Below are 25,534 nucleotides of genomic sequence, written 5' to 3'. Positions count from 1 at the left end.
TTCATTCAACAATTTGCAATAATTAGGAAGCCCTTACTATGTCCCAGTCACTGTGCAATTACTCATGATCATGAGTTGGCATAGAAACTGGAAAAATGTCCTTGGATTTATTTTTCCTGGGAGGTAATTATTACAGTGGTAAGTGGTGTTAAGTCAACTAGTCCTGTGGCAGGGTCAGAGTACCCTAGGACACAATGGGCTGTTCCTTTTTTCTCCATTGCTGGGTCTCTCTCTCTCTTAGGAGTTCTCCAGGCTTTAATTGTTGGCTCCATCTTTATTTTATGCTTTCTTTTTGGCTATTTCATCCCATCTTATAAATACAATCTCTGCCTATTAATCTGAAATTTACATTGGCATCCACACATTCATCATGGACTCTAAAATTCACATATATTTAACTGCCTATTTGACCTCTTCATTAGGATGTGTGTGTGTGTGGTTTTTTTTTTAATGTTTGTTTATTTTTGGGGGGGGCGGGCCAGAGAGATAGAGCGAGACAGAGGATCTGAAGAGGGCTCTGTGCTGATAGCAGGGAGCCCAGTGCACAGCTCAAACCCGTGAACAGGGAAGTCGGCTGCTTAACTGACTGAGCCACCCAGCCGCCCCTCCATTAGGATATTTAATCGACACTTCAAAACTGATGTGCCCAACACAGACCCGCTAATCTTCCTCCCCAGGCCTTCTCTATCCACAGTCTTCCTCACCTGAGCGGAGGACAGCATCACCCTTGTTGGAGCCCTAAGCCTCAACAATGTGCTTGACCCCTCTCTTTTCTGGACTCTCACATCCAATCCGTCAACAAGTCCCGTGGGCTCAAATTTTCAAAATATACCCATATTCTGACAGTTATTTGCAATCCACTGCTACCAGCCTGGTCCGAGCCACAACCATTTTTCACCTGGATCATTGCAGCAGCCTCCTGAATAACCTCCCGGCTACTATCCTTCTCCCCAGCAGTCTCTTCTCAAAATGGCAGCCAGATCCTTTGAAAATGTAACTTAGCTTACCCCACGCCCTGCTCAAATTCCTGCAACGGTGCCGCATTTCACTGAAAGTAAAAACCAGTATCCACTGAGGCTTCTGATGACCTTTCCTTTCATTAATTCCCTGACCTCCTTTCCCCTTTGCTCACCTCGCCCTAATCACACCGGCTTCTTAGCTCTCGGAGAGGAGGGAAAATAATTTTCCTTCTTCTCTTCCAGGTTCTTGGCTGAGACTCCCTGTAATAAGAGAAGACAGGAGAAAAACAAACAGATGTTTAATAGCATGTATACTTCCTGTGTACAGGAGTGAGCTCCAGGAGAACTAAGTAACTCCTTAAAATGGCCCAAGCTGCCACCTAATACACCATCTCTAGCTAAAGACAAAAGAAGATGTTGGGCGGGAGAACCAGGTTTTCAGGCAACAGCTCAGTAAACAAGCATATGGTTGTTATGCAGATTTAAGTCCACACCTTCTCCATTGATAAGAGTTTCTAGAGCTTTAGTCATCCTCCTTTTCCTGGTACTGAGAAGGAGACACCCTTACAAATGGGGATTTCCCTCACGCTTGTAACTATCTCTCACAAAAGGGTGACTTCTACTCAGCGTTCAGGGCAATCTATTTATTGCTGTCAGCCTCCTCTCACCAGGGTCAGTTCCACAGGGAGAGGACTTTTGCCGGTATTTCCTGTCATCTCAGGTGGCTAGACTAGTGTCTGCTATGTCATAGGTGATCAATAAATCTTTGCTTTGTGAATTCATTGTACGTAGACACGTCCCCCTGCTCACAAGACTGCGGTCTGTGTCTAATGCCGTTCCTTGCGCTGCAGGCTTTCAGTAAATGATTTTGAAGGGCTGTTTAGCCTGAATTGGGCAGCATTTCATGAAATTTTCTAATATTGTTTCTAGTTCATGGAAACTTGCAAGCAGGTCACCATCATATAAAACACGTGTCATTTTTTCCTTCTCACTGAAATACAATATACAGATAGAAAAGTACATCTGTCGTAAGTGCACAGCTTATTGTAATTTCACAAAATGAAGTCTCCCACGGGACCAATACCCTAAGGAGGATAAAACAATACCAGCCCTGAGATGCTCCCTCATGCTTCCCTTCCTGAATTCTAACATTCCAGGTTGGTCTGAGCACATTTTATTTTAAAGATGCCATACTGGGGGGCGCCTGGGTGGCTCAATCTGTTGAGCGTCTGACTTCGGCTCAGGTCACATTCTCATGGTTCACGGGTTCAAACCCCATGTCGAGCTCAGGCTTACTGCTGTCAGTGCAGACCCCCTTTTGTATCCTCGTCCTCTCTCTCTCTCTCTCTCTCTCTCTGTCCCTCTCCTTCTTGCTCGCATGTGCTCTCTCTCTCTCCTCCTCCCTCTCAGAGATAAATAAAACATTAAAAAAAAATTCTGCATTGGGATTTAAATGCTTTCAATAATGCTTCTATGAAACTAATCTTATAGAATTAACCTGATTTTTCCCCTCACTAAGAAAATACAAAAATGGAACTTGTCTTAGAAAGTATACCCATAAGGAATTTATCAGAGGCTCACATTTCAAGATACACTTTCTGGGAAAAATCAATTAAACATAGGTATTAGATGCATCTTCCTTTACCTCATGTACATTTAGGAAGGACTGTGAAATGTTATTCATCAGAAATATATGTCGAGTGCTAAGATATTTCTTTATTGCCTTACTGGCTTGTGATACTGATGCTGTTATAATGGTAAAGATTTTCTCGCAGAAAGTAAGAAGCTTGCTGAAGAATCACTCCATTTAAACTTCAGAGTAAAGAAGTTGCACATGTGTGGGTGAGCTGTTATTCTTTGTCCATCACAACCCAGCTGTATTCTCAGCACCTCTATTCCCTGCAGAAGCCCATGACTCAGACTTCCAGCTACTTCCCGCCTTTCCCTCAAACCATTCCTCTGGCCTCCCTGGGAATTCCCCAGGACCAATTAATGAGACGACAGGGGACGCTGTCTGGCTTAAGGGTACATCTGTATGAAGTAGGCTCCACAAGTCAGAGGGAGATCTCCCAATGGACAGAACTTCAGGCATCATTTCTGGTTGGCCACTTGACGTGAAAGAAGAGATAATCGAGGTTTCCTGAAATACACTGATTCATGCGCCATGGCTGATGCGTTGGTCTAAATCCCTAAAACTACCAGGGACTTGGTAGTTTTTAAATGTGACTGGAAGATTGTTGCTAAGATCACCTAAAGAGAAATTATATCATGGACTTCTGAGAAGGCCGGCAGTCTTTGAAGCTATTTGAGCCCCATGTAAATGTTCCCCAGAGGACATCCGACTGTGGAGAAGGATAAAATAAGGAGGTGGTCAATATGACTCATATGTGGTTGTCGGTGAGCCTCCTCTCTGGCCATCTCTATGCTTGCACAAATGGCCCATGTACGAAGTGGCCTTGGAAACAGAGAGAGGCAATAAATGGGAATAAAAACGCGGACTTCCTCTTACCACAGGTGATCTGACTTCTGCTGCTGCTGAGTGCCCAACTTCCTAAGACAGCAGCCAACACTGCGCCCTTATTGGGCACCATTTCCTGGGGGACACCAGCCATCCAGGTTGATTGCTTTAGACTGTCCCATTATAGAAGGGGCAACAATTTGTCTTCATGGGAAGACATAGCTGCATATTCTGGAGACTGATTTCCCTTTACTGTCCATGATACTTCACCAGTGCCACCAGATATGGTTGATAAACTGCCTTCTCACATCCATGGTATTGTAGGGACTGGGGGCAGGCTGCCCCAAGATGGACAACTTTGCCATGAAGACTATTTTGAGTTAAAAAGCCATGAAAACCTAGCAGATTCAAGAAGATCACTTTATGTCCCCCACAACTACCTAAAAAAGAATTTAGATAGAGGACCTGCTCCAGGAAAAGAGATATCACCATGAAAAACTACATTATACTACAAACTAGTTAAGGGAATCAGGGAAGAACCTAGCCAGACCGGCCCAGCAAGCATTTGTTTACCAAATATTTACTCTTTTTCATCTTCCTGTGGATTGCATTCCTTCTCTTTGAAATCCCAGATCCTTGCTCCCTTTTCCTTAGTTCAAAATGACATATATATCTTATTTTGCCTGTCTTTGAAATTTCCATGTCTGTATGAATTCCCTGTACATATGAAATTGAATTGGATTTTCTCCTGTTAGTCTGTCTCATGTCAATTTGATCCTCAGTCCCTCTAGAAGGACCTTAAGGGAGACAGGACATTCTTGCTTTCTCACAGTATCACGCACATCATTTCCTCTGACTGAAGAACTGGTTGCAGTGAAAGGGCCGTGGCATTGGGTTCGCACGATGGAATTCATTGTTCTTACACCACTTGGAAGCAGCTGGCTTGATGGAATAATGAAATAGCCACTGAAGTCTCAGTTGTGGCTCCAGCTGAGAGACAACATCTTGTGAGGTTGGGGTATCTTCCGTTAAGTGATCAAGTCAGTGTTAATAGAGAGTGTAGATTGTTCTGGAAACCCAGGCGTGAAGGTGGAAGTGGCTTCCCTCAGTTATACTTAACAACCCGCTTCAAGAATACTTTCTTCCTGTCCCCGAAACATTGTATCTAGTTAGTCTGAGGTCTATCCTCCTGCCAAACAGAGGGGATTGTTTCCACCAGACAACACGGAGAATGCCCCCTGGACATTTCAGCCCGTTCATGCCACCGACCAAGGACAGTGCATTTGGTGTGCATATGGGGCAGTGGGATCGATTCTGCTTATCAAGGAGAAATTGGATTGTTGCTGCGAAATAGGGACATTGTGTAGAGCTCATGGATTGATGGCACTCTAGTCGCAGTGGGCAATGGAAAGCAGCAGCAACTCAATAAAGGCAGAACCACTAAGCACCTGAGTCCTGTGGGAGCGCAGGTCTGGCTCACCCCATCAGGTAAGAGCATCTTCCCTGCTGCCGTGCTGGTTGAGAGCAAGGGGATCTTGGGATCAGTGGTGGGAGAAGGAAGTTGAGACGATCAGTTTAGACCTGTCTTTTTGGAATTATTTCTCTTTCTCTCTTTTCTTACTGCTTCACATCCCGGCGGTGACTGCTGTGGACAGTTTAGGTTCCAGGAAGGAGAATGACTGAACTCTGACACCCCTCAGTGACTCAGTAGTGGATGAGATTTTGTTATTTTTCTTGTGTTGGGAAGCTGAGTTTCTTCAGCTACGTAAAGGACTAGGATGGAAACTAAGTGACAACAGGGTGGCCTGGCTGGTTATTCTCGGCTCTCTTCTCTGCCTTTTCCTGCCGCACTCTGTGGCCTGGGAGGCCGACCGCTACTAAACTTGTCCGTTTCACTGGCTTTTCCTTGTCCTCTGGCAACGAGGCACTGGTGAGAGGCCAGCGTGCAGGAGGAGGGCAGCAAGGTCAGGGATTTTTACTCCTTCCTCCTCACTCTTCCTGCTCTCTCCACAGTTCAGCACAGGCCCCGAATCCCAGCCCCAGGCTCCACCTCTTACCAGGCTGGGAACAGCATTCCCTACCTGTCCCTGCAGGTCTCCAGAGGTGAGGGCTAATCCCTGGGTGTCTCCCGAGATCTTGTTGCTTCCATTAACTCTGATCATGCCTCTGTAAATAATCCCTGCACGAAATGCTTTTCAGTTAAACCCTTTTGAGGGTGCCATCTGTTCCCTGCTAAGACTTCGATGGATATAGCACGGGAAATCGCTGAGAAAGGAGAGGGCGATGCAGTCAGCTGTTGTGGGGTGAAGGAGAACTTTGGGGATATAAGGCTGGCATATTGCAGTGGGACAGAGCACTGTGCATTTTCACAGGCTGAAATTGGCTGAGCTACGAAAACCGAAACCAATAACCTCTACTGGTCAGAGTTCATAGTTTATTTATTTGCTTATTTTTAAAAAGGTGTTGTAAGGGAGAAAAGCTTTGTGAAGCAAATTGGCTTGGGCCCAAGACTGAGGGCTTTCCTGGGATGTGGGACTTCAATGTTAAAATCGGGACAGTCCTGAACAAACTGGGCCAGCTAGTTACCTTAGTCTGTGACTACACTCAGGACCTCCGAGTCCTGCTCAGATGCTCCTGCTGGAGGGACATTCCAGGCACGAGAACCCTGTTCTAGCACCATCCCCTATCAATGGAAGATAACAGCTGTCTCTCACGGCATTCTTTTTCAGTAGCCAGTGCTCATCATTAATCGTGTTTTTAAAATTGTTAAATACAGACAAATCCTAACACAGAAAGTTTCCTCTCTTTTCAGGTCTCCTTGTCTGTGGACCCTGCCCTGGGTTTTCTAAGTAAGGGCAACCTCTGCTCCAGCTGATAAACCAGCAGAACAGGATGACAGAAGAGTAGAGAGCCATCCAGTGTAATATGGATTCAAATCCAGGCTCTCTCGGTCTCCTGATCTATAAAATGGCAGTGACCCTGGTGTTACCCCCAAGAGTTGGTGTACTAAAAGGAGAGTCATGAACTTGGCACACGGTGAACGCTTAGTGTTAGCTTTGATTATTTCCCATGTTATTATTAGAAATCAACCCAAATGTAGCCAATCGAAGCACAAAGGGGGAAATTTCCTGTCCCAGGAGCAATCTCCTTACACCTCCTAGTTCCCTTCCTGCGGAGAGCTCCTTCCTTGGAGTCTGGTCCTCAGACTCTGCGGATGTTCCTTCTCAGCAGAGGGGATGGAGGAAAAGAAATCCTTGGGCTCCCTCTAGAGGCCAGCAGTGCTCCGACTTTGAAACTTTCAATGACCTCCCTGGCCCCAGAGGATGTTTTCTGGTATTTTCTGGGTGTTCCAACTGCCTCCTTCTGTGCTGGGTGTTTTCTGTTTGTCCCTCTGGATCTGCTCTCCAGTCCTTTCCACTCTGTTCTGGGCCCCAAGATGCTGACCTCTATAGACTGCATCTGTGGGCTACCTTGCCCCCTGACTTCCAGTTTATTTTAACCAATGGAAATCAACAGCACTGAGGAAGAAGAGAGAGAGACTGGGGTATTATTTCCCCAGATCCCTCCTAGCTAAGTTTGCTTAGAGTCAACAATACCCTTCCACCAAAGACCACAGCTCCTACCAAGCAGACTCTAAGATCTCTGGGTCTTAGTGTTGGCTTCACTACCTCTTCAGACCCAGGGATGGAAAGGGCTCCCTGCTGTTGCTAGCCCTAGGGCACAGCACCACATGAGCTATTACCCTCAATCCTGCCTACACACACCATTGTAAATCGTCCCTTCAGTAAGCTCTCCTCCGTTGAGTGTGTCATCTGCTTCCTGCCAGATTCCGTGCACACTGTGTCCAAGTTCCTTGGCTCAGCAGTCTCTTCTCTGCCTCGCTTCCCCAGTACGCCCCGTTCCAACAACCAACTACTTATAGTTTCTGTGCTATAATCATGTTGCTTACTGTCCCAGGATTCTCACGTTAATTTGTCCATCTGCAATGCCCCTACATACTTCGTGTCCGCCCCCCCCCCACCCCTTACAATTCGCTTTTCGTCCTGGCCCCTACCTGATCCCAGTCCCTCTTCCTCTTTAAAGGCCATGATTAAATGGCCTTGTCTTGTATTTAGTCCTTCCTTATCCCCTGTGGTGCATAGTTTTTCCCTCAATCTCACTGGCATCCTGCCATTTCTATCCTATTGGGTAATGGCCTTGCATTTTGGTTGGATTTACCTTTTCTCTAGAGTCTGTGGAGGATCCTGCATAGTTTAATTATTTGGCATTTGATGGGGTTTTGGAGTTTTGGGGGAGTCAGAGCTGATGGCCAAGAAAGAATTCTTGAGATGTCTTTGGTGCAAAACAGTGATTTTATTAAAGCACCGGGATAGGACCTGTGGGCAGAAAGAGCTGCACTGGGGTTGTGAAGGGTAACTGATTATATACTTTGGAGTTGGGGGAGGGAAAGGCAAAAGGGAGGCCCCCAAAAGGACTTTGATATGCTAAAGAGGACTCAGAAAATACCAGAGGCCTTGCTATTGTCAAACTGAGGCTATTTTCCCTCTAATAAGGCATTAACATGAAAACAGTAGGAAGTTCCCGGAGAATAGGTATGCTGTGTATTTGCTTCAAGTATTTGTCAGGGAGCTGCCAGTTATACAGACATTTAATTTCACCTGCCATTTCCTTCTTGCCTTTGTTCCCCACATCACTATGGAGGGGAGGGTGATGTAGGAAACTGAGTCTATAAGGTTTCTAGAGATTAGGCTATCGATAAGATTGTCTTTTTCTTGTAATTTACTAAAGTGTTGGTAAACTGATGGAGACTCGTGTCCTGCAGGACTGTGATCTCCAGGAGTTAATTATTTGTTTTCCCTTTTCCTTTGTTCTTGGGTGGCTGGGAGTGCCTGAGGAAGGTCAAGTATCCCACTGCTGTAAGGAGCTGGGTGGGGGGGGGGGGTGCAGGGTCAGGTAGAGGGTAGGGGGTGTTGCGGGTGTCATCTTGCCTTAGCTCCCTCATCAGCGTTGACTGGATGAATTAATATCGACCTAATCCAACCAGTACATGCCACTTCCCTAAATGTGGGGATTTCTTCACAGGTGTCCTACTCCACAGGAAATGCAGGAGTTTTGGGTTTTTTTGGTTTCAGGAAATGACCCTTTCCCCGTTAGAGTGAAGAGGGAGCATGTAGTTACAGGTGTTACTGGCAGCCATCCTGTAGCCAAGAAGAATGCTATTGTGAGGAAGAAGCTAGCAGGGAGGGAGGGCAGAGTCAAGAGAACCCCTGAGACACAGAGCTGTGGCTTTGATCGAACTGTTTCCGAATCTGTTACGCCCGTTTGGTTTCAGTGTTACAAACTAAAACTATCTGTAGCATTTGTGTTGACACAAAAGCAGAATTCACCGGGTGCAATTAGAAAACATCTTACTCCTTTTCTTCTGCTCATTCAAAACCACCCTAAAGGTTACTTCTTCACCTGTCCCTGGGTGAAATATTGGTAGGGTGCAAGGTGGGGTGGGGGTGGGGGGCTCTATGACTTATCTATTGTCTTACTGATGAGAAAATATCTTCTAGTTCCTTCTCATTGCAAAATAGTTCTATTTTGATAATTAAAATATCCATTTCGATGTGATGGATCAACCTCTGTGATTCATTCAACATGAAGCCTATCTCCTCCGCAAACTCCAGCCCCTAGGAGCTGCAATGGGTGCGGGATGGGGAAGTGGAATGTTTCCCCATGTAACACAGGGGATGGTGGATTCTATTCGCATCTGCTGCGAGGTCTCCGGCTCCTTCTGAGTTAAAGCACTGGCGGGAGGAGAGGGATGAAACAAGGAAGAACTTACTCGAAAGTAATACGGTGCTGGATCCTGCTCTTTAAATGTTTAATACGAACTTTCCCTGGGTTTGAGCCCCAAGAGAACTATTTTCACGGGCACTACTGTGGGTTCTCAGAGGACCTTGCTGGGACCGTTCAGCTGTGCTCCCTGTGACGTGAACAGTGCATTTGTCTCCGCATGTCACCCTCATGGCCTCTCCAGCTCCTGGGACGCCGGCAGTCCATCCTCTTACTGGGTTCATGGCTTCGCTTCAGGCTTTGTCACGCTGCAGGCCTGCTCTCTCTCCCCCACAGGTCACATCTGGTCCTGGAAACATGCTTTTGTATCCTTGCCCCCAGTGGGGAGAATCTGCTCAGGGCAGCCTGGTCTGTGCCCACAGAGCAACTGGCCAACCACAGCCTCTCGCCTTTTGCTTTCACAGGCATGTGTCACAGGACATCATTGTGCTCAGCAGATCCCAAGAGGTACATATCTGGAAGATACTCTAATCTCCTCTCAGTAGGCTTGAATGCAGGGAGAGATATCCTTACCCTCTCCTGATAGGTGGGAAGGGGGGCTGAGGAACAAACACACTGACTCTCTCTCCACAAAAATCCTCTTATTTCCAAACTCAGCCTCTAGACACACAACTGGTTTATTGCGTCTTCTTTCCAAGTCCTGCATAGGTGTTCCAGCCCTTCCCATTAGAATGTGGGGTGCCTACCATCTCTTGTCTTGGGGCCTCAGCAGAAACGGAGACAGAAAGGGTGGGAAGTCTCCCTCGGCAGCATCCTAACCTTTATATGCACCTTGCTCCAGGTAGAACTGGGGTGGAGACAGATCACACACAGATGTGCGTTAAAGTGTTGGTAGTACATCAGTGTACTCTATTACACCAATTCTTCTACCGAACTGTAAACTTTGAAAGTCAGTGATCGAGTCGGGTGGACAGAACTGGAAACTCGTGGACCAGAGTCAACTGGCCGAGGGACCTGGAGAACTTATTCTCCAGTTCCTGTTTCCATAGAAGGAGGGGCTGCCTTGGAGGAATAGTCCTGGCCTCTCCCCTTTTGTTTTCCTTGTCCTGGGGTGGCGGTAGGCTCGAGGGGGGTGAGGAGTGGGGGTAGAGTTTTCCCGAGAGTTGGGAAGAGAGTGGGGGAGCCCACTCAGCTCAGTCTCTGCCACTCTCCCCTCTCTTCACATCCTTCTGTCTGCAAAGTGGGAATGTTCTTGTTTGCTCTCTTGGCTGTAGGGTAAACTCTGCCTTGTTGGGGGGAAAAGCTGGGTGGGGGAAGAGGAGGCTTAGTTCAGTTGAGGAGCCTGCTAGCAGCCCTGTTTGGCTGTACCCTTAAGCCAAATCCTTCATTGTTGTATCGTCAGTATCATAGCTGACGTTTGACTTTCATCTACAGGTCACAAACCTGTAGCATTCAGCTGCTTCTCTTTTCTGGTGGGAAAGAGAGGTCTTCGCTAGGCCTCACTTAAATACCATCACAAGCTACAGAAATTATTTTTTTCCCCACATAAATCTTTAAAAATTTCCAAATCAGCATACAACTTTAATAAAAAATATTTATCTTCATTTTTGAGAGACAGAGCAAGAGAGAACTCAAGGGAGTGAGGGGCGGACAGAGAGGGGAACAGAGAATCCAAGCAGGTTCGAGGCTCCAAGCTGTCAGCACAGAGTCCAATGTGGCGTTTGAACCCACGAACTGTGAGGTCGTGACCTGGGCCGAAGTCAGATGCTTAACTGACTCAGCCACCCAGGTGCCCCCAGCATACAACTTTTAAAATTAGGGACATTTTAACTGAAATCTTTGATTTCTAGCTTATCATAATAATTCCAATGATTGCTAACCTTGGGGCTGCATGTCTCATGGAAACCATTCCCGAGATGCTGTGCAGCAGCTCCCCCTTTAGAAGAGGCCTGCACTTTCCACTTCGCCCAGATTACCAGCTCGCTAGAGTTGCTAGATTTAGCAGATAAAAATGCAAGATGTCTAGTTTAAAGGTGAAGTGCAGATAAACATTGATTTTATTATTCTTAGTGTAAGTATGTCCTATGTAGTTCATGCAATTCATTTACGGCGCCTCATACTGTATCTGGCAACCCTGTGGTCTACCCCCTGCCCCCATCCTTGTTATCTGCTTGGGTTTAGAAGGTAAGTAAGTTTCCTACCCTTGTACCCATTTTTACTTATCGTTGTATGTTTAATACCTAATATACTTCCTGGAGCCTGGAGGTGTGCTCAATCAATAATGTTTGTGGAATATAGTCTGGGGACCAAAATTCTGTCCCGTAAAGAATGTCACTGAGTCTCATCAGATGAATAAAAAGTGGTAACCTCTTGCTGAGCTCATCATGAATAAAGATTACACACTTGTGGTTATTCCTGGACTGGAATTCCTGACCATCGGCTTGTGGGCTTGACTGGGTCACTCACAGAGTTGGGCGTGTCCAATGAGCCTTCCTGGAGCCCTGGTTTCCCATCTCTTCGTGGAAGGAATTGATCAACTTGCTCTCCAGGATCTCTAGCAAAGTGGATGTTTCTGATTTCTTTCTTGTTTTGTATATTCATCACAGAAGAAAGATTAGCGTGTGCAGAATTCGACATCGGTATTTGTCAGCAGCACCAGGAGAAAAGTCAACTAACGATTATGTAATTAGTGATGATGAATCAGTGGATATATGAATAGATTGCTGTTTCATGACCCCAGGCTCTATCTCAAGAACTTCTGATCTAATACCGGAAATTGAAGCATAGAACCTTAGAAATGTATACAGCATACTGCTTTTTTTTTTTTTTTTTGTAGTTTAAGATGTCATTAGCTGACCCCCACCATCATTTGGTAACAGCTACTTAGAGGGAAAATATATAAATTATCCCATCTCAAGTGAATTCAAAAACTAAAACAGTGATCATTATTATTTTCTGAGTATAGTTGACACACAGTATTACATTATTTTTCAGGTGCACAACATAGTGATTCAACTTCTCCATACATTATGCTATGCTCACCGCAAGTGTAACTACTATCCTAAAACCATGATTTTTAAAATAAAAAGTATGTCTTATAATGAAGAAACTTTGCTATATATGGTACATTTAGGGATTGCTAATTATCTGAAACCTTGTGAACACCAGGAGATCAGGCCGTAAGGGTGAATCAACATTTACAAAGCATGTATGTGCTAAGTGCTTTCATTTAAATCGAGGTTTCTCAGCCTCAGTGCTATTGACATGGGGCTTGTCCTGTTCATAGCCGGGTGTTTATCAGCACCCCTGAGCCCAGTCTACCAGATGCCAAAAGTACCATACCCCTAGCTGTAACAACCATAAGCGTCCCTAGACATTGCCAAATGTGAGGTGGGGGAGGGTGTCCTAGTTAAGAACTACTGATTTTAATCATCCAATTGAATTAAATAATTCACAAGCCAGTAGAGTAAGGTCTCTGAAATCTTCACTGTGACAAGGTCATGCTCTTGTCCATGCAGACCTGGGTAGGAGCCCCCTCCTTTGTCACTCTGATTCCCACTTAGCCTCCTGGCTGCCCAAGCAGTGTGGCCTATGCCAGATGTCTCACCAGACCTGACCATAAAACAGTTTCTTCCTGTGTCCCCTCTCGTGAGATTCGGACTGAGTCTGTGGGGCTGCAGAAGCTAAGATATCACAGTGCTGTTGTCTGGCCTGCCTCCCTCTGCCTTCTCTGATGAAAGGTCTTGACTCAAACCTTGAAAGGGTCAGGAGACAGAGGTGTAAGAATCTAACTCTTAACAAGCACTTACTATCTGCCAGGCAGCAGGTGGTAATACTACCTATATTATCTCTGTGTTGCTAAATTCTAAAATGGATGGCTCTCCTTTATTTTAATGGAAATGAAAGGTTTTGGGCTACCGTCTGAGCTCTTGTAAGGTATATGTAGGTTCGCAACCCTCTCTGAAGCTCTCCTGGTGTAAGCTGAAACCAGCTCCCATATGCAGAGGGCAGGAAGACACCCAAGAAAGAGTCAGGTAGGTGGTAATTATAATATCAGCAAAGGGAATTTGCATAAGAGAATAAAAAGTGGTAAGGACAAGATAAGAGGCTTGTCTTGGGTGGTAGTAGGGTAACTGGATCCCTGGACACGTCCTCCAAATCTTAAAAGCTTATAAAGAGGCCCTCGCTGGCTTGTTATATATACCATGCATGTGTTTTCAACATCACATCCCCCCTCAAGGCTCTGTCCTTGGAGCATCCCTTGGGAGTGGGAGAAGCAAGCAGAGCCCGCTTTGCAAGGACAGCGGAGAGGGTGAGGAGCCCCTGAGTGCCCAGGTCCAGCTCACTGCTCGGTGTACAATGTGATGATTTGTTATTCGACTTGAAATGCTCACCACCGTAAGGTTGGTTAACACATCCTCTCCAACGCATCATTACCATTTTGTTTTTATTGTTGTTGCTGTTATGGTAAAAACGTTGAAGCTCTACTATCTATCATGTCAACTTTCAAGGATCCAATACAGCGTGAGGTTGCCTTTACATTTTGTTCCTTTCTGCTGCACAGAAGCTTTTTAGGTTGCTGTAGTCTCACTTATTAATTTTTGCTCTTGTTACTGAAATGATCTGGGAGGCAGAGGAAGAGGGCGGCCTGTAGCAGGGCAGAAGACATAAGGACAGAAAGATAGGAAGATAAATTCTATTGGGAGGATACCATGGATAGGATTTGGAGACTGAATGTTGATTGAAATAAATCATTGGTGGTGTTCAAAACAAAACCAAAAAAAGGCTAATGCTTTCATGATTCAAACAGATCTGGTACTTCCTTTCTAGGTACTCTCCTATACTCTGGAGCAACCGCCTGCAAACAGGCTACAAAGTAGTTTCATTCCAAGTAACCACACAGGAAGGTGAACAGTAGATGGCACTTGTGTGCTATCCCTGAATTTTCAACCCGCGAAGGGAACCAACCCAGGAATGACTCCTGCTAACATAAAAACAAATTTTTATAGTGCTCAAGTACAGATGGTCAGTTTCTAATCTGAAGGGAATCTGGAAAAGGAAAGCTAATGAAAGGATCAGTTTTGTCTTATGCAGTACCTTGCCCCCAATGATAGCCTATAGATTTTTAAATTTTGTGGATTATTGTGGCTTTCTTCCAGATCAATAAATTTACCGTTTGGGAGTGGTCCCAAATTATTGTGATAAGTGCTATTACATGAATTCAAGCAGGCTTGAGGTTAGGGAAAAAAAAAAATATATATATATATATATATATATATATATCCCCAACTTTGGCCATGTTTCTAAATATCTATCTCTGACATTTTGCTGGTTTGCAAAGGTGAGGAACAACAAACAAAACAAAATCAAATCAAATATGGAAAAGAACCATGGGAGGGGCCATTGGACTAATAAAAGAGAACAGTGGAATGGAAACAAAGAAGTTCCTTTTGGTGGGGGGGGGGTAAAATTTACTGTTAGGCTAGGATACAGAATTTTACATGTTTGCAATATGCCTGCAACCATGCAAAAGGCATCAGGACTTAGTAACTAAGAATGGGGTCTGGAGGCACCGACTAAAATCTACACTGCCTAGTTGTGAACCTGGAGCAGGTAACTTGATATCTCCGCACATCAGTTTCCTCATAGAGGAATGCACATGGTGATTAGAGCACCTCTCTGACAAGATTCTTATGAGGATTGAATGTCAAAATTTGCAAGGTACTTAGAAGAGCATTTAGCATGTAGTGAGCACACCATAAGTATATGAAAAAAGTATTTTATTTAAAAAATTGTTTAATTTTTTTTTCTCTTTCCTTTTCTTTTTTGTTAGTTTTGAGAGAGAGAGAGAGAGAGAGAGAGAGAGAGAGAGAGAGAGACAGTGTGAGCAGGGGAGGGGCAGAGAGAGAGGGAGACAAAGAATCCAAAGCAGGCTCCAGGCTCTGAGCTGTCAGCACAGAGCCGGCTGGAACTCACAAACTGCTGCTGCAAGATCGTGACCTTAGCCCTTAGCCAAACATGAAGACTGCTTGACTGACTGAGACCCGCAAGCGCTCTGAAAAATAATAATAATAATAATAATAATAATAATAATTAAGTCTACGTTTAGGTAATGGCCCAATAGGTGATGTATTTTTTGATAACTAGAAAAAAGGCTTAATTGTATTTTTACTAAAAGACTTAGAGAAAAATCTGTACTTTAAAACTTTTCTTTTGAACTAGTTTCTACATTTTTACCTTATTCCTTTTCTGGTAATCTGCTATACCCAAGATCAGACATATCTTGGCTATGAGAAATAATGAGGTCTTGGTCATTCCTCAGAGTTTCTAGAATTATTATTTTTATTGTAGTCAAATATACATTAAAATAAAATGTAAACTTTATTCTTAAGTGTACGATTCACTGGCATTAAGTACATTCACAATGTTTTGGACCATCACCCATCTCTATTTCCAGAACATCATCATCTCAAACAGAAGTTCGGCTCTGATTAGACAGTAATTCTCCATTCTCTCTTATCCTCGCACCCGTGGCAGCCTCCATTCCACTTTCTGTCTCTATGAATCCAACTAGCCTTTGTGTCTAGCTTATTCAGTTAGCATAATGTTTTCAGATTTCACTCACATTGTGGTATGTATCAGAATCTCATTCCTTTTTATGACCAAATGACAGTCATTGTATGTCCATACCACATTTTCTTTATAGATTCACTGTTAGACATGTGAGTTGTTTCCACTTTTGGACTGTTGTGAACAATGTTCCTATGAACCTTGATGTCCAAGTATCTGTTCTAGCCCTTGCTTTCAATGCGTTTGGAGTTATATGCCTAGGAGTTAATTTTTTGAGGAACTGCACAACTGTTTTCCACAGAGCTACAACGTTTTACACACAAACCAGCATCCAGCATTATTTTTAAGCATGTCAGATGTCAGTCTTGTTTGTTTGTTTGTTTGTTTGAAGTCAAACCTAGTCGGGGAATAAGCAGCAAAGCTCAGAGTCCTGTCACAGTTTGTTGGTAAGTTGCTGGTATCGACACTCTTGATACATCACCTCCTAGACTACAGCAATGTTTCTCAATGTACACAGCTAAGACTTCTTTATTACATTTATAGAGCCCCGATCCCACCCTATGCATGTTGAATCAGCATCTCTGGGAATGGGGTCCCCTAAATCATCGTTATACATACTAAAATATGAGACTCAGAAACCTAGTCTGTTGAGTTCCTGAGGGCAGTGAAAATGTCTCAGTCACCTGCGTACCCCTCAGAGCCAAACAGGAGATAGTCAGCAAATTTATACTTGAATTGAACTAATACTGAAACCTAAAGCTATTTCCTGTCTGTTTAATTGCTATGTGCGGTATTTACTAAAACTAAATTCTATCACTAGACAACTAGAGAACCCGCAATTAAGGTGTATACTATACCTTTCATTTACATAGAATATGTGTCTTACCGGCTGTGGTCTATTACGTCATTTTTTTGCTGCCAGGAATGTTTATTTTATATGTAATTTTCAGCCGAGTCTTTCATGCTTTGAGGTAGGGGAAAAGAGAATATGGGTTTAGAATTGGAAGATCTGACTCTGTAATCTTTGACAATTATATGTAAACTATCTAGGAATCAAGTTTGCAATTTGCAAACGTTGGTAACATTTTATAACTGCATCAGCGCCATGGCGTTGCCGAAACGCCAATGATATTGTGTGTAAGAAAGCCAGCTATACAAATGGCTATATTACTATGTAGCCTAATAATTTAAACAAAACAAAAAGTTTCTTTCTAAGGCTTCCTGCAGACTTTAAACTTGTTGCCGAGGAAATTGGCTGCTCTAAAGCATACACTAACGAGCAGATTAGAATAGAAACACATAGCAGAAAAAACATTAAGTAGATGCACAACATTCATTCATTCATTCATTCATTCATCTCTCCAGCATTTATATCACGAAGGGTATTGTGTGAAAAATAGTGATTAAGTAAATTAAAATCTGTCCTCCAGAGGATTAGTTCCTGTGCGTATATGAATACTTAGCAAGCTGCCCCACTTCAGACCCAAACTCCCTTCCCCAGTCATTAAGCTGTCGGGGACCCTCTTCAAATTCCTGGGCGCTGTCTCTTTAACGTGTAATCGAACTCCGATTGCATCGATCACAGACTCCTTGCCCTCTCCCTCGCCTCGGTCTCCTTGCCACCGCGGTGACGGCCCTCTTTCACGGTCTCAAGCCGCGGGCAGTGCGAGTGTTAGTAAACGTTGGCTTTCGTGCGTTGTCACACCTGACCCTGGAGCGTCCCGCCTGCCTGCTGGCCTGGGCACGGTTTCCTCCGGCGCGGGCGCCGCCTCGGGGCTCGACTGGCCACGCCTGGAGCGCGGGGTTTGACTGGGTCGCCGTTGTTGTAGTGACCGGGAGGCGCCGCCGCTCTGGGCAGACGGTTCCGGGCGCCGCACGGTCCCCCCTTCCCGTCCCGTCCCCTCCCTTCCCCCGGTCCCCCCCGCCGGCTGGAGCCCGGCGCCGGCCGCTCCTCCCATGGCCTCCGCCCCGGTAAGGAGGGGCTGGGGGGCGCCTCCCCGGAGCTGGTGCCGCGGGGCCGCGCTAGCACCTGGCGGGAGGTGGAGGCAAGCGTCCGCAGCCGGGTGCTGAGCCGCTCGCCCCGCGCCCCCCGCCCCGGGGGCGTCCACGCCTCACTCTCCGCTCCGGGGGATCCCTGGATCCCGGGCCGGAGATCCTGGCGCTACCTGGCCGGATCCCGGGCGCTCCTCCCGGCGTCCCGGAGCTCGGGACGGAGCCCTGGCAGCCCCATGGCCCCCAGAATTCTCGGAGGGTTCCAGTGGAGCGCCTGCGTCAGAATCACCTGGCGGGTTTGCAAAAGCCCCGGAGCCGGGGCCCCGCCTCGTGCCGATGGCTCCGGCGCCGGGGCCCGGGAACGTGCATTCCGATGAGCCGTCCCGGTGGTCCCGCGCGGGCGCCCGACTCTGGGGAGCGGCCCGAGCGGTGGGGGCGGGCTCCGCGCGGGCGGCAGGCGCTCGGCCTCGCCGAGTCGGGGTCCGAGCGGGCGCTGGCGCAGGGCCCTCGGGCTCCGCGGGGCCAGCGCCCGTGTGGCGGTTCCCGGGCCCGGCCCCGGCGGAGGCGGCCGCGCTGACCTCGCGACGCCCGCGTCCCGACGGCTGCACCTGCTTTCACAACCCGACGACTTTCTTCCCAGGAGGACCCCGTTCTGGAGCGGTATTTTAAGGGCCACAAAGCTGCGATCACGTCCGTGGACTTCAGTCCCAACGGCAAACAACTTGGTAAGTTGCATTCTCTCCCCCTCTTTGTGATGCGGCCAAGGCTCAGGTGGTCGGAAACCTTGCCTCCTGTCCACGCAGGGCCGCGGGAGAGCCCCCGAGGACCCGTGTGGGGGTTGAGAGCGCCGCAGCCTCGGGCACCTGGGTCGTGCCTGTCCTGGCCCCCAGCCCGGCCCCGCCGAGTCGCCTCCGGGCCCGGGCCTGGCCGACGACTTTCTCGAACTAACCGCCAGGAGGAGTGAGTGGGAAGGGGAGGGGTTTGTCCTCGGCCCAGGGAGGGTGGGGTGTTGGCCAGAGAGTTTGTGAAAAGTTGTGAGACCAAGTGGAGGAAGCGGGGAGAGAGGAGTTGGGGCTGTGCCGGAGGCCAAGGACCGAGAGGTCTCCGGTGACCGCTGCGAAGCCCCTGTGGCTGGAAAGAAGCCGAGCGCCTGCGTGAAAGGAGGGACGTGCTCGGAAGTTCGCTCCTACCTGAGCCGGGACCTCAATCTGCTGGTCCGAAGTCCTTCCCCTGCGTGGTGGCTCTGGTGGCCGCGTCTGCGCCTTAACCATGAGGATCCGGATGGCTGTGAGGTGGACCTGGGCAGGCAAGAGCTGCCTGTTGCTGGCGCTTTTAACAGTGGCCTATATCCTGGTGGAACTCTCTGTCTCTACTTTCCATGCCTCCTCAGCAGCCGGCCTTGCCAGGGAGAGGGGGCCCAAACAGCTCTCAGGCCCCTGGGAAAAGGCAGAGGAGTTGTCTCGACCGCTTTATGAGAAGCCCCCTGCAGATTTCCACGCACTTGGGGAGTGGGGGAAAGCCAGCAAACTCCAGCTCAGCCAGGATGAACTAAAGCAGCAAGAAGAACTTATTGAGAGATATGCCATTAATATTTATCTCAGCGACAGGATTTCCCTGCACCGCCACATAGAGGATAAAAGAATGTATGAGTGTAAATCCCAGAAGTTTAATTATAGGAGACTTCCCACCACCTCTGTTATCATCGCTTTCTATAATGAAGCCTGGTCGACCTTGCTCCGCACCATCCACAGTGTTTTAGAAACTTCTCCTGCAGTCCTCTTGAAGGAAATCATCCTAGTGGATGACTTGAGTGACAGAGTTTATTTGAAGACACAGCTTGAAACTTACATCAGCAATCTCGATAGAGTCCGCTTGATTAGAACAAATAAGCGTGAGGGGCTGGTTCGAGCCCGCCTGATTGGGGCCACTTTTGCCACGGGGGATGTCCTCACTTTTCTGGATTGCCACTGTGAGTGTAATTCTGGTTGGTTAGAACCACTTTTGGAAAGAATTGGGAAAGATGAAACGGCAATTGTATGTCCTGTGATAGACACCATTGATTGGAATACTTTTGAGTTCTATATGCAGACGGGGGAGCCCATGATTGGTGGATTTGACTGGCGCTTAACCTTCCAGTGGCATTCAGTCCCCAAACATGAAAGGGACAGACGGAAATCGAGAATTGACCCAATCCGATCTCCCACCATGGCTGGAGGACTGTTTGCTGTCAGCAAGAAATATTTTCAGTACCTTGGAACATATGACACTGGAATGGAAGTGTGGGGGGGTGAGAACCTGGAGCTATCTTTTAGGGTGTGGCAGTGTGGAGGTAAACTGGAGATCCACCCGTGTTCCCACGTGGGCCACGTATTCCCCAAGCGGGCGCCATATGCTCGGCCCAATTTCCTACAGAATACTGCTCGGGCAGCGGAAGTGTGGATGGACCAGTACAAAGAGCATTTCTACAATCGAAACCCTCCAGCAAGGAAAGAAGCTTATGGTGATATATCTGAAAGAAAATTACTACGAGAACGGCTGAAGTGCAAGAGCTTTGACTGGTATTTGAAAAATGTGTTTTCTAATTTACATGTTCCAGAGGATAGGCCAGGCTGGCACGGAGCTATTCGCAGTATGGGAATTTCTTCTGAATGTTTAGATTATAACTCTCCTGACAGTAACCCCACAGGTGCCAACCTTTCACTGTTCGGCTGCCACGGCCAAGGAGGCAATCAATTCTTTGAATACACTTCAAACAAGGAAATAAGGTTTAACTCTGTGACAGAGTTATGCGCAGAGGTTCCTGAGCAAAAAAATTATGTAGGAATGCAAAATTGTCCAAAAGATGGGTTCCCCATTCCAGCAAACATTATTTGGCATTTTGAAGAAGATGGAACCATTTTTCATCCCCGCTCGGGACTGTGCCTTAGTGCTTTTCGGACACCTGAGGGTCGCCCTGATGTTCAAATGAGAACTTGTGATGCTCTAGATAAAAAACAGATCTGGAAGTTTGAGAAATAGAAGAGCACAACAGCACTTTCTTCCTGAGCGGACGGACAATAGCTCCAAGAAAGTCAAAGAGCCTTTAAAGAGCCTCAGTGAGATTGTGTTTTATCAGAAATCACCCACTGGTCATTTCAAGAAAGTCAAAGAGCCTTTAAAGAGCCTCAGTGAGGTTGTGTTTTATCAGAAATCACCCACTGGTCATCTGCGAGAGCTCTGTGAAAGCTGTGTTTCATTTTGGTATAGAACGCTGAAAATGGGTGCACAGAGAGCTGCTGTTTAATATTTCAAAGTGCCTTATGGGTTGTTTTATTTAAAAGCTTTGTCAATATGGTTTTTTTCTCCTCAAACAAGTTGACTGTGAATTGATATACACAAAACATTTAAGTGCCAGACTTAATATTAAAGACTGTAAAAGTCCAAGCAGAAAGAGCGATGATTTATGTTGATGGATAAGTTCACTGCCCATCTCTTTAAAAACAAAACTCATAAATGTGCAGTTTGAGCTATTGCTATTCTTCTTGTATGAGGATTTGAATTTCTTTTAGCCAACACATTAGGTGTCATTTTTTTATTTTAGTTTTCCTTTAATCAACTAGAAATCAAAGGAAGTTGATCTTAAGGAGAAAGGCCTGGTTTAGATGTACGTTTCATTGGAAGAGGGCATTAGTTTGAATGTGAGTTTAGAGGTCTTTTTAACATGCAGACATCTCAGAAAAATATACCCACATCTGAATGAAACGGGGAGAGATTTACATTCCACACTTGGTAAACTTGAGCTATTAGACTTAACTGGCCTGTATTGATACCTCATTTTGCTCTGATTTTGTAAGCTGTCCTCTCTGTGAACTCTTGTGTGTGTGTGTGGGGGGGAGCATTTTCTGATTGCACTTCCTTAAGTTATGAATGTACTGGAAAGGGACTCATTCACAATACTGTGCTTCCCTTTGTTAATGCTTAATTGTTTAAAGTAAACATGATTGTGGACTCTGCAAAGTTAAAGCCAACTGTGTTTACTGAAATGTGTGAAACTGAAAGTGGGCCCGGTGCTGCAAAGGCTGTGGAAGTCTTCTAGGAGTTCTTCCTGGTGAGGACATTTAAGGATTTCTCTTAAAACAAGGAAAAAGCTTGCCTCTTGCCTGGACGCTGCCGATTGCTGCCCTACAGCCTGTTTTCAGCACCTAGCACCAAGCCTGGCACTTAGGCAGCTTTCAGTAGTATGTGGGTGAATGAATGATGAATGAATGAATGAATGGCTCAGCCATGGAATGTGATTTTGGTCATGTCGTTTGACCAAAAGACTCCTTTTGGGCTTCAGTTTTCTCGTCTATAAAATGTGGGTGCTGGATTAGATCTCAAAGATCCTTTCCAGCTCTGAAATGTGATTACACATTACAATCACTCGTGCAGTCTTTACAACACTTTTTATCTCTTCCTTTTAACACAGATAATGTTGTTTGGCAATAATCAGTCCAGTTAAGAATCTAGAAAAGGGGGATACTTTTAAAATTAAGTGAGCCGAGCTCAACTGAAGTGGTTTATTTTGGATTGAGTGGAAAGTTGTTGTGGTCAGTGTTTGTATTCATTTTATTTGACAGTTGTTGAACCAATTTTGTTTTTATCTTTAATCTTTCAAACTCTAAAAGTAATCTTTTGGGCTGAGAATATAAATATTTTCCCAACAAAATTAAGAAGTAACTATACTTAAATATATATATACACCACTCATTTTGTTCCAAAGCTATATCCAAGAATCACAGGCTGAATTTAGAACCAGATCTCAATTAGTTCACTTTGGTCTACATTTATGAAAAATGCATACTCCATAGATAGTCCACAGTACTCATAAGTAAAGTTGTTTTCAGTGTGTACTTGATGACTGGAGAGAAGGGACTTTGCAAAATCGGAATTTAAGAAAAACTTTTAGGATAGCCATTTCAAAAAGTAAAAGTGCTATGTATCTTGATTATTTTTATTTCTCCTTTGCTTCTCACAATGAAAATGTGTTAATAACTTTCGTGAAGTTATCTAGCAACCTTGAGGTTTATCAAAGAATTATCCAAATTTCATGTGCAAGGTACATGGCCCTGGGTGTAATTTAAGAAGGATTTATAATAATACTCTGCATTTTGCAAAAATGGTTGTTTGACAGCATTTGTTCTCCTAAACCTACTGTCTCCCCTTGCCCAGTCTACTTTTTAATTTAAATCACCCTTTATTTACTTATTTGTTCTTGTTAGCCGCCCCCCCCCCCTTCAAATGGAAAAACTAAAATTGATTATTCTGGAAGTACTTATTGGAATTACTTTTACCCCAGTATCTTGCTGCTCCTGTCAAAAGATAAAGGGGGCATTGAAAAGTAAAGTACTTAATTTTTTACCTATTGCTAAATTGTAGGATGTGACCCATTAATTATTTTGGAAGAAATTTTAGGATAGTGCTTTATTTAGATCAGTAACTTGAAAGAGTCTGGTTGTTCATTCCTCATGTAGTGTAGGTAACAGAAGGATGAGACTTTCACGCTTTTGTCTATAGGCATTGCCAATTTAATTTAAAAAAAATATGTAAATCTACAAACAATGTCTGTTTTGATGCCCTAATTCCCATTTATTGGTACCAAAGCTCTCTTTTGCTGCAGACAGCTAAGAGTTGACTTTTTAAGTTAGTTTACATATTAATATCAGTTTCAGTAAAATATTTGGTAGACAAGAGGTTTCTACTTCAAATGTTCATTATGCCATTCAGTGTCCAGCTCTATGAGGACATTAACTAAGTAGGCATTTCTAGCAGTCGTCTTTCAGACAAATGATAATGATCATCTGCAGGATCTCTAGAACTCACAGTAACTTGTTTGTGAAAGACAATTTGTTTACTCAGTAGTAGTAGGTTCCTGCATATTCATTGTATGTTGTCAAATCAAACTTTTCTAGGTTGGAGCCAAGAGGTTATTTTTAAGTTGTATAGTCTTAGTGGTTTTAGGATCTCAATTTTAACTAATAAAATATTTGGTTTCGATTAGTTTGTCCCTTTTGTTAAAATTTTTTTTAATGTTTGTTTATTTTTGAGACAGAGAGAGACAGAGAGTGAGCGGGGGATGGGCAGAGAGAGAGGGAGACACAGGCTCCAGCTCTGAGCTGTCAGCACAGAGCCCGAAGCGAAGCCAGGGCTTGAACTCAGTGAGCCAGCGAGTACAAGGTCATGACCTGAGCTGAAGTTGGACGCTTCACTGTCTGAGCTACCCAGGCATCCCTGCTTTGTCCCTTTCAATTGCTGTTTTAATAATATTTGTAAATGAGCCCAAAAAAGGTTGAGGTTCAGATTAATCTCTTTTGAACAATGAATTTTTTTCTGTGTGTTGAGCAGTTCCCATCCTTTTTTTTCCTTTTGTTAATGATTTTTTGCAATATTAAGACATAAAATAAAATGCATTGCTCATTATTTTTGCAAATGGATTCTGATGATTTTAGTCTATGGGATCATTGTTTCTATGTACACATTTGTTGATGGTAACAGAAGAGAGTTAAGCTTGTAATTATTTAGCTTATTTGAAAATACAGACAATATTAAAAAGTCAAAGTTCCTGCATTATTTTGCAAGGTGTCATTACCCTACAAGTATTCTGAGTGGTGTTAGCACTATTAATGTCTGTGTTTACTACTCATAAACAAACAGGAAATGACTGGGGAGCTCTGGGGCCCACTGGGGGCTCTGTAAAAGGAAGCAAGTGAACACCTGGGCACATTAACATGAATTTCAAAACCTTTGGCTAAAAAGAAATATATCTATTCTGTAAACCACATAGCCTCACATTTCCCTCAACCATCGCTCTGCATCCCCCCATCCGAAGTGCAATTCCTTTCCACCAGCCACATCTCGTCTTCCTCTTTAGTGATTCTGCCTAATGCCCCACACCCATGCCTCTCCCGTGCCCGAGACACTTCTTGGGAATCACTATTGTAAAGACTCCGCTTTATACATCAGATGTCTTAATAGCCACATTTAGGATACGTACAGTTGAGCTAAACATATTTTTACTGATCTTTTGGGGTTTTTTAATGTATAGTTTAAAAAGTTACTGTAAATATGTATGCTAGAATCTTGCTGTCTTACTAAGTGACTGCAACCCTGTGCAAATCATTGTATCTCACCTTCGGTTTCATGAAAGTAAAAAATGACTGGAAAAATCATAGACAGTACAAAGTGTTTGCCAGGGCCTGTGGCAGGAAGGAATAGAGAATGATTGCTAATGAGGATGGGTTTTTTAGGGGGTGGGTGTGTGATGAGAATGTTCTGGAATTAGATAGTGACAATGGTGGTACAATTTTGGGTAAAACACTGAATTATACACTATAAAAGGGTGAAGTTATAGTATATGAATTACATCTCAATTATTAAAAAAAAATCTTTAGGGGAAAAGAAGAGGCTGGAGAATTTCATGTATTCCAAAAAAGATTTCTATATCCCTCTGTGCCTACCAGACTTTAAAACCGGCCAGCAGGATTTATTAACACTTGAGTCATTTTGTAATTTAACAGAGTTAAGAAAGTTAGATATATATGTGAATTAGACCATGAGTGAGAATCTGTATTGGAATTTTTTCCTAAAATTTCAGAAAAACCTAAATCGTTTTGACCAGGACGTAGGGATTATTATAAAAGGTGAAATAAATTCCTGAACTGAATAGTTGTCCAGGGTAGAAGTGAAGAGTAGACAAGTCCTTACAGCTTGCTAATAATCAGACATGACTTTTCCTGTATGCCAAGCTTGACCACTT

At 44.8% G+C, this 25,534-nt stretch overlaps 2 protein-coding genes across 3 annotated transcripts in view; both read left to right on the top strand.

The window, feature by feature from the left end:
- Nucleotides 1–17,386: 17,386 nt before the first annotated feature.
- POC1B (POC1 centriolar protein B) overlaps nucleotides 17,387–25,534 on the top strand; it is a 96,238-nt gene continuing 88,090 nt past the window's right edge. Inside the window, exons 1-2 of one of the 2 annotated variants that reach the window (XM_043562016.1) lie at nucleotides 17,387–17,739; nucleotides 18,401–18,485. In XM_043562016.1, coding sequence (XP_043417951.1) covers nucleotides 17,725–17,739; nucleotides 18,401–18,485 — 100 coding nt within the window. In that variant the 5' untranslated portion in view covers nucleotides 17,387–17,724. The remainder of the gene's footprint in view (nucleotides 17,740–18,400; nucleotides 18,486–25,534) is intronic. The other variant, XM_043562017.1, reaches the window with a different exon arrangement.
- GALNT4 (polypeptide N-acetylgalactosaminyltransferase 4) lies at nucleotides 18,761–23,775 on the top strand. Its single transcript, XM_043562015.1, has one exon. It carries the CDS (start codon nucleotides 19,030–19,032, stop codon nucleotides 20,776–20,778), a length of 1,749 nt encoding a protein of 582 aa, XP_043417950.1. The 5' UTR covers nucleotides 18,761–19,029; the 3' UTR covers nucleotides 20,779–23,775.

Source organism: Prionailurus bengalensis, chromosome B4 (genome assembly GCF_016509475.1).
Source record: "Prionailurus bengalensis isolate Pbe53 chromosome B4, Fcat_Pben_1.1_paternal_pri, whole genome shotgun sequence".
NCBI lineage: Eukaryota > Metazoa > Chordata > Mammalia > Carnivora > Felidae > Prionailurus > Prionailurus bengalensis.
The sequence above is the reverse complement of the archived record's forward strand: the minus strand, read 5'-3'. Positions and strand labels throughout refer to the sequence as shown.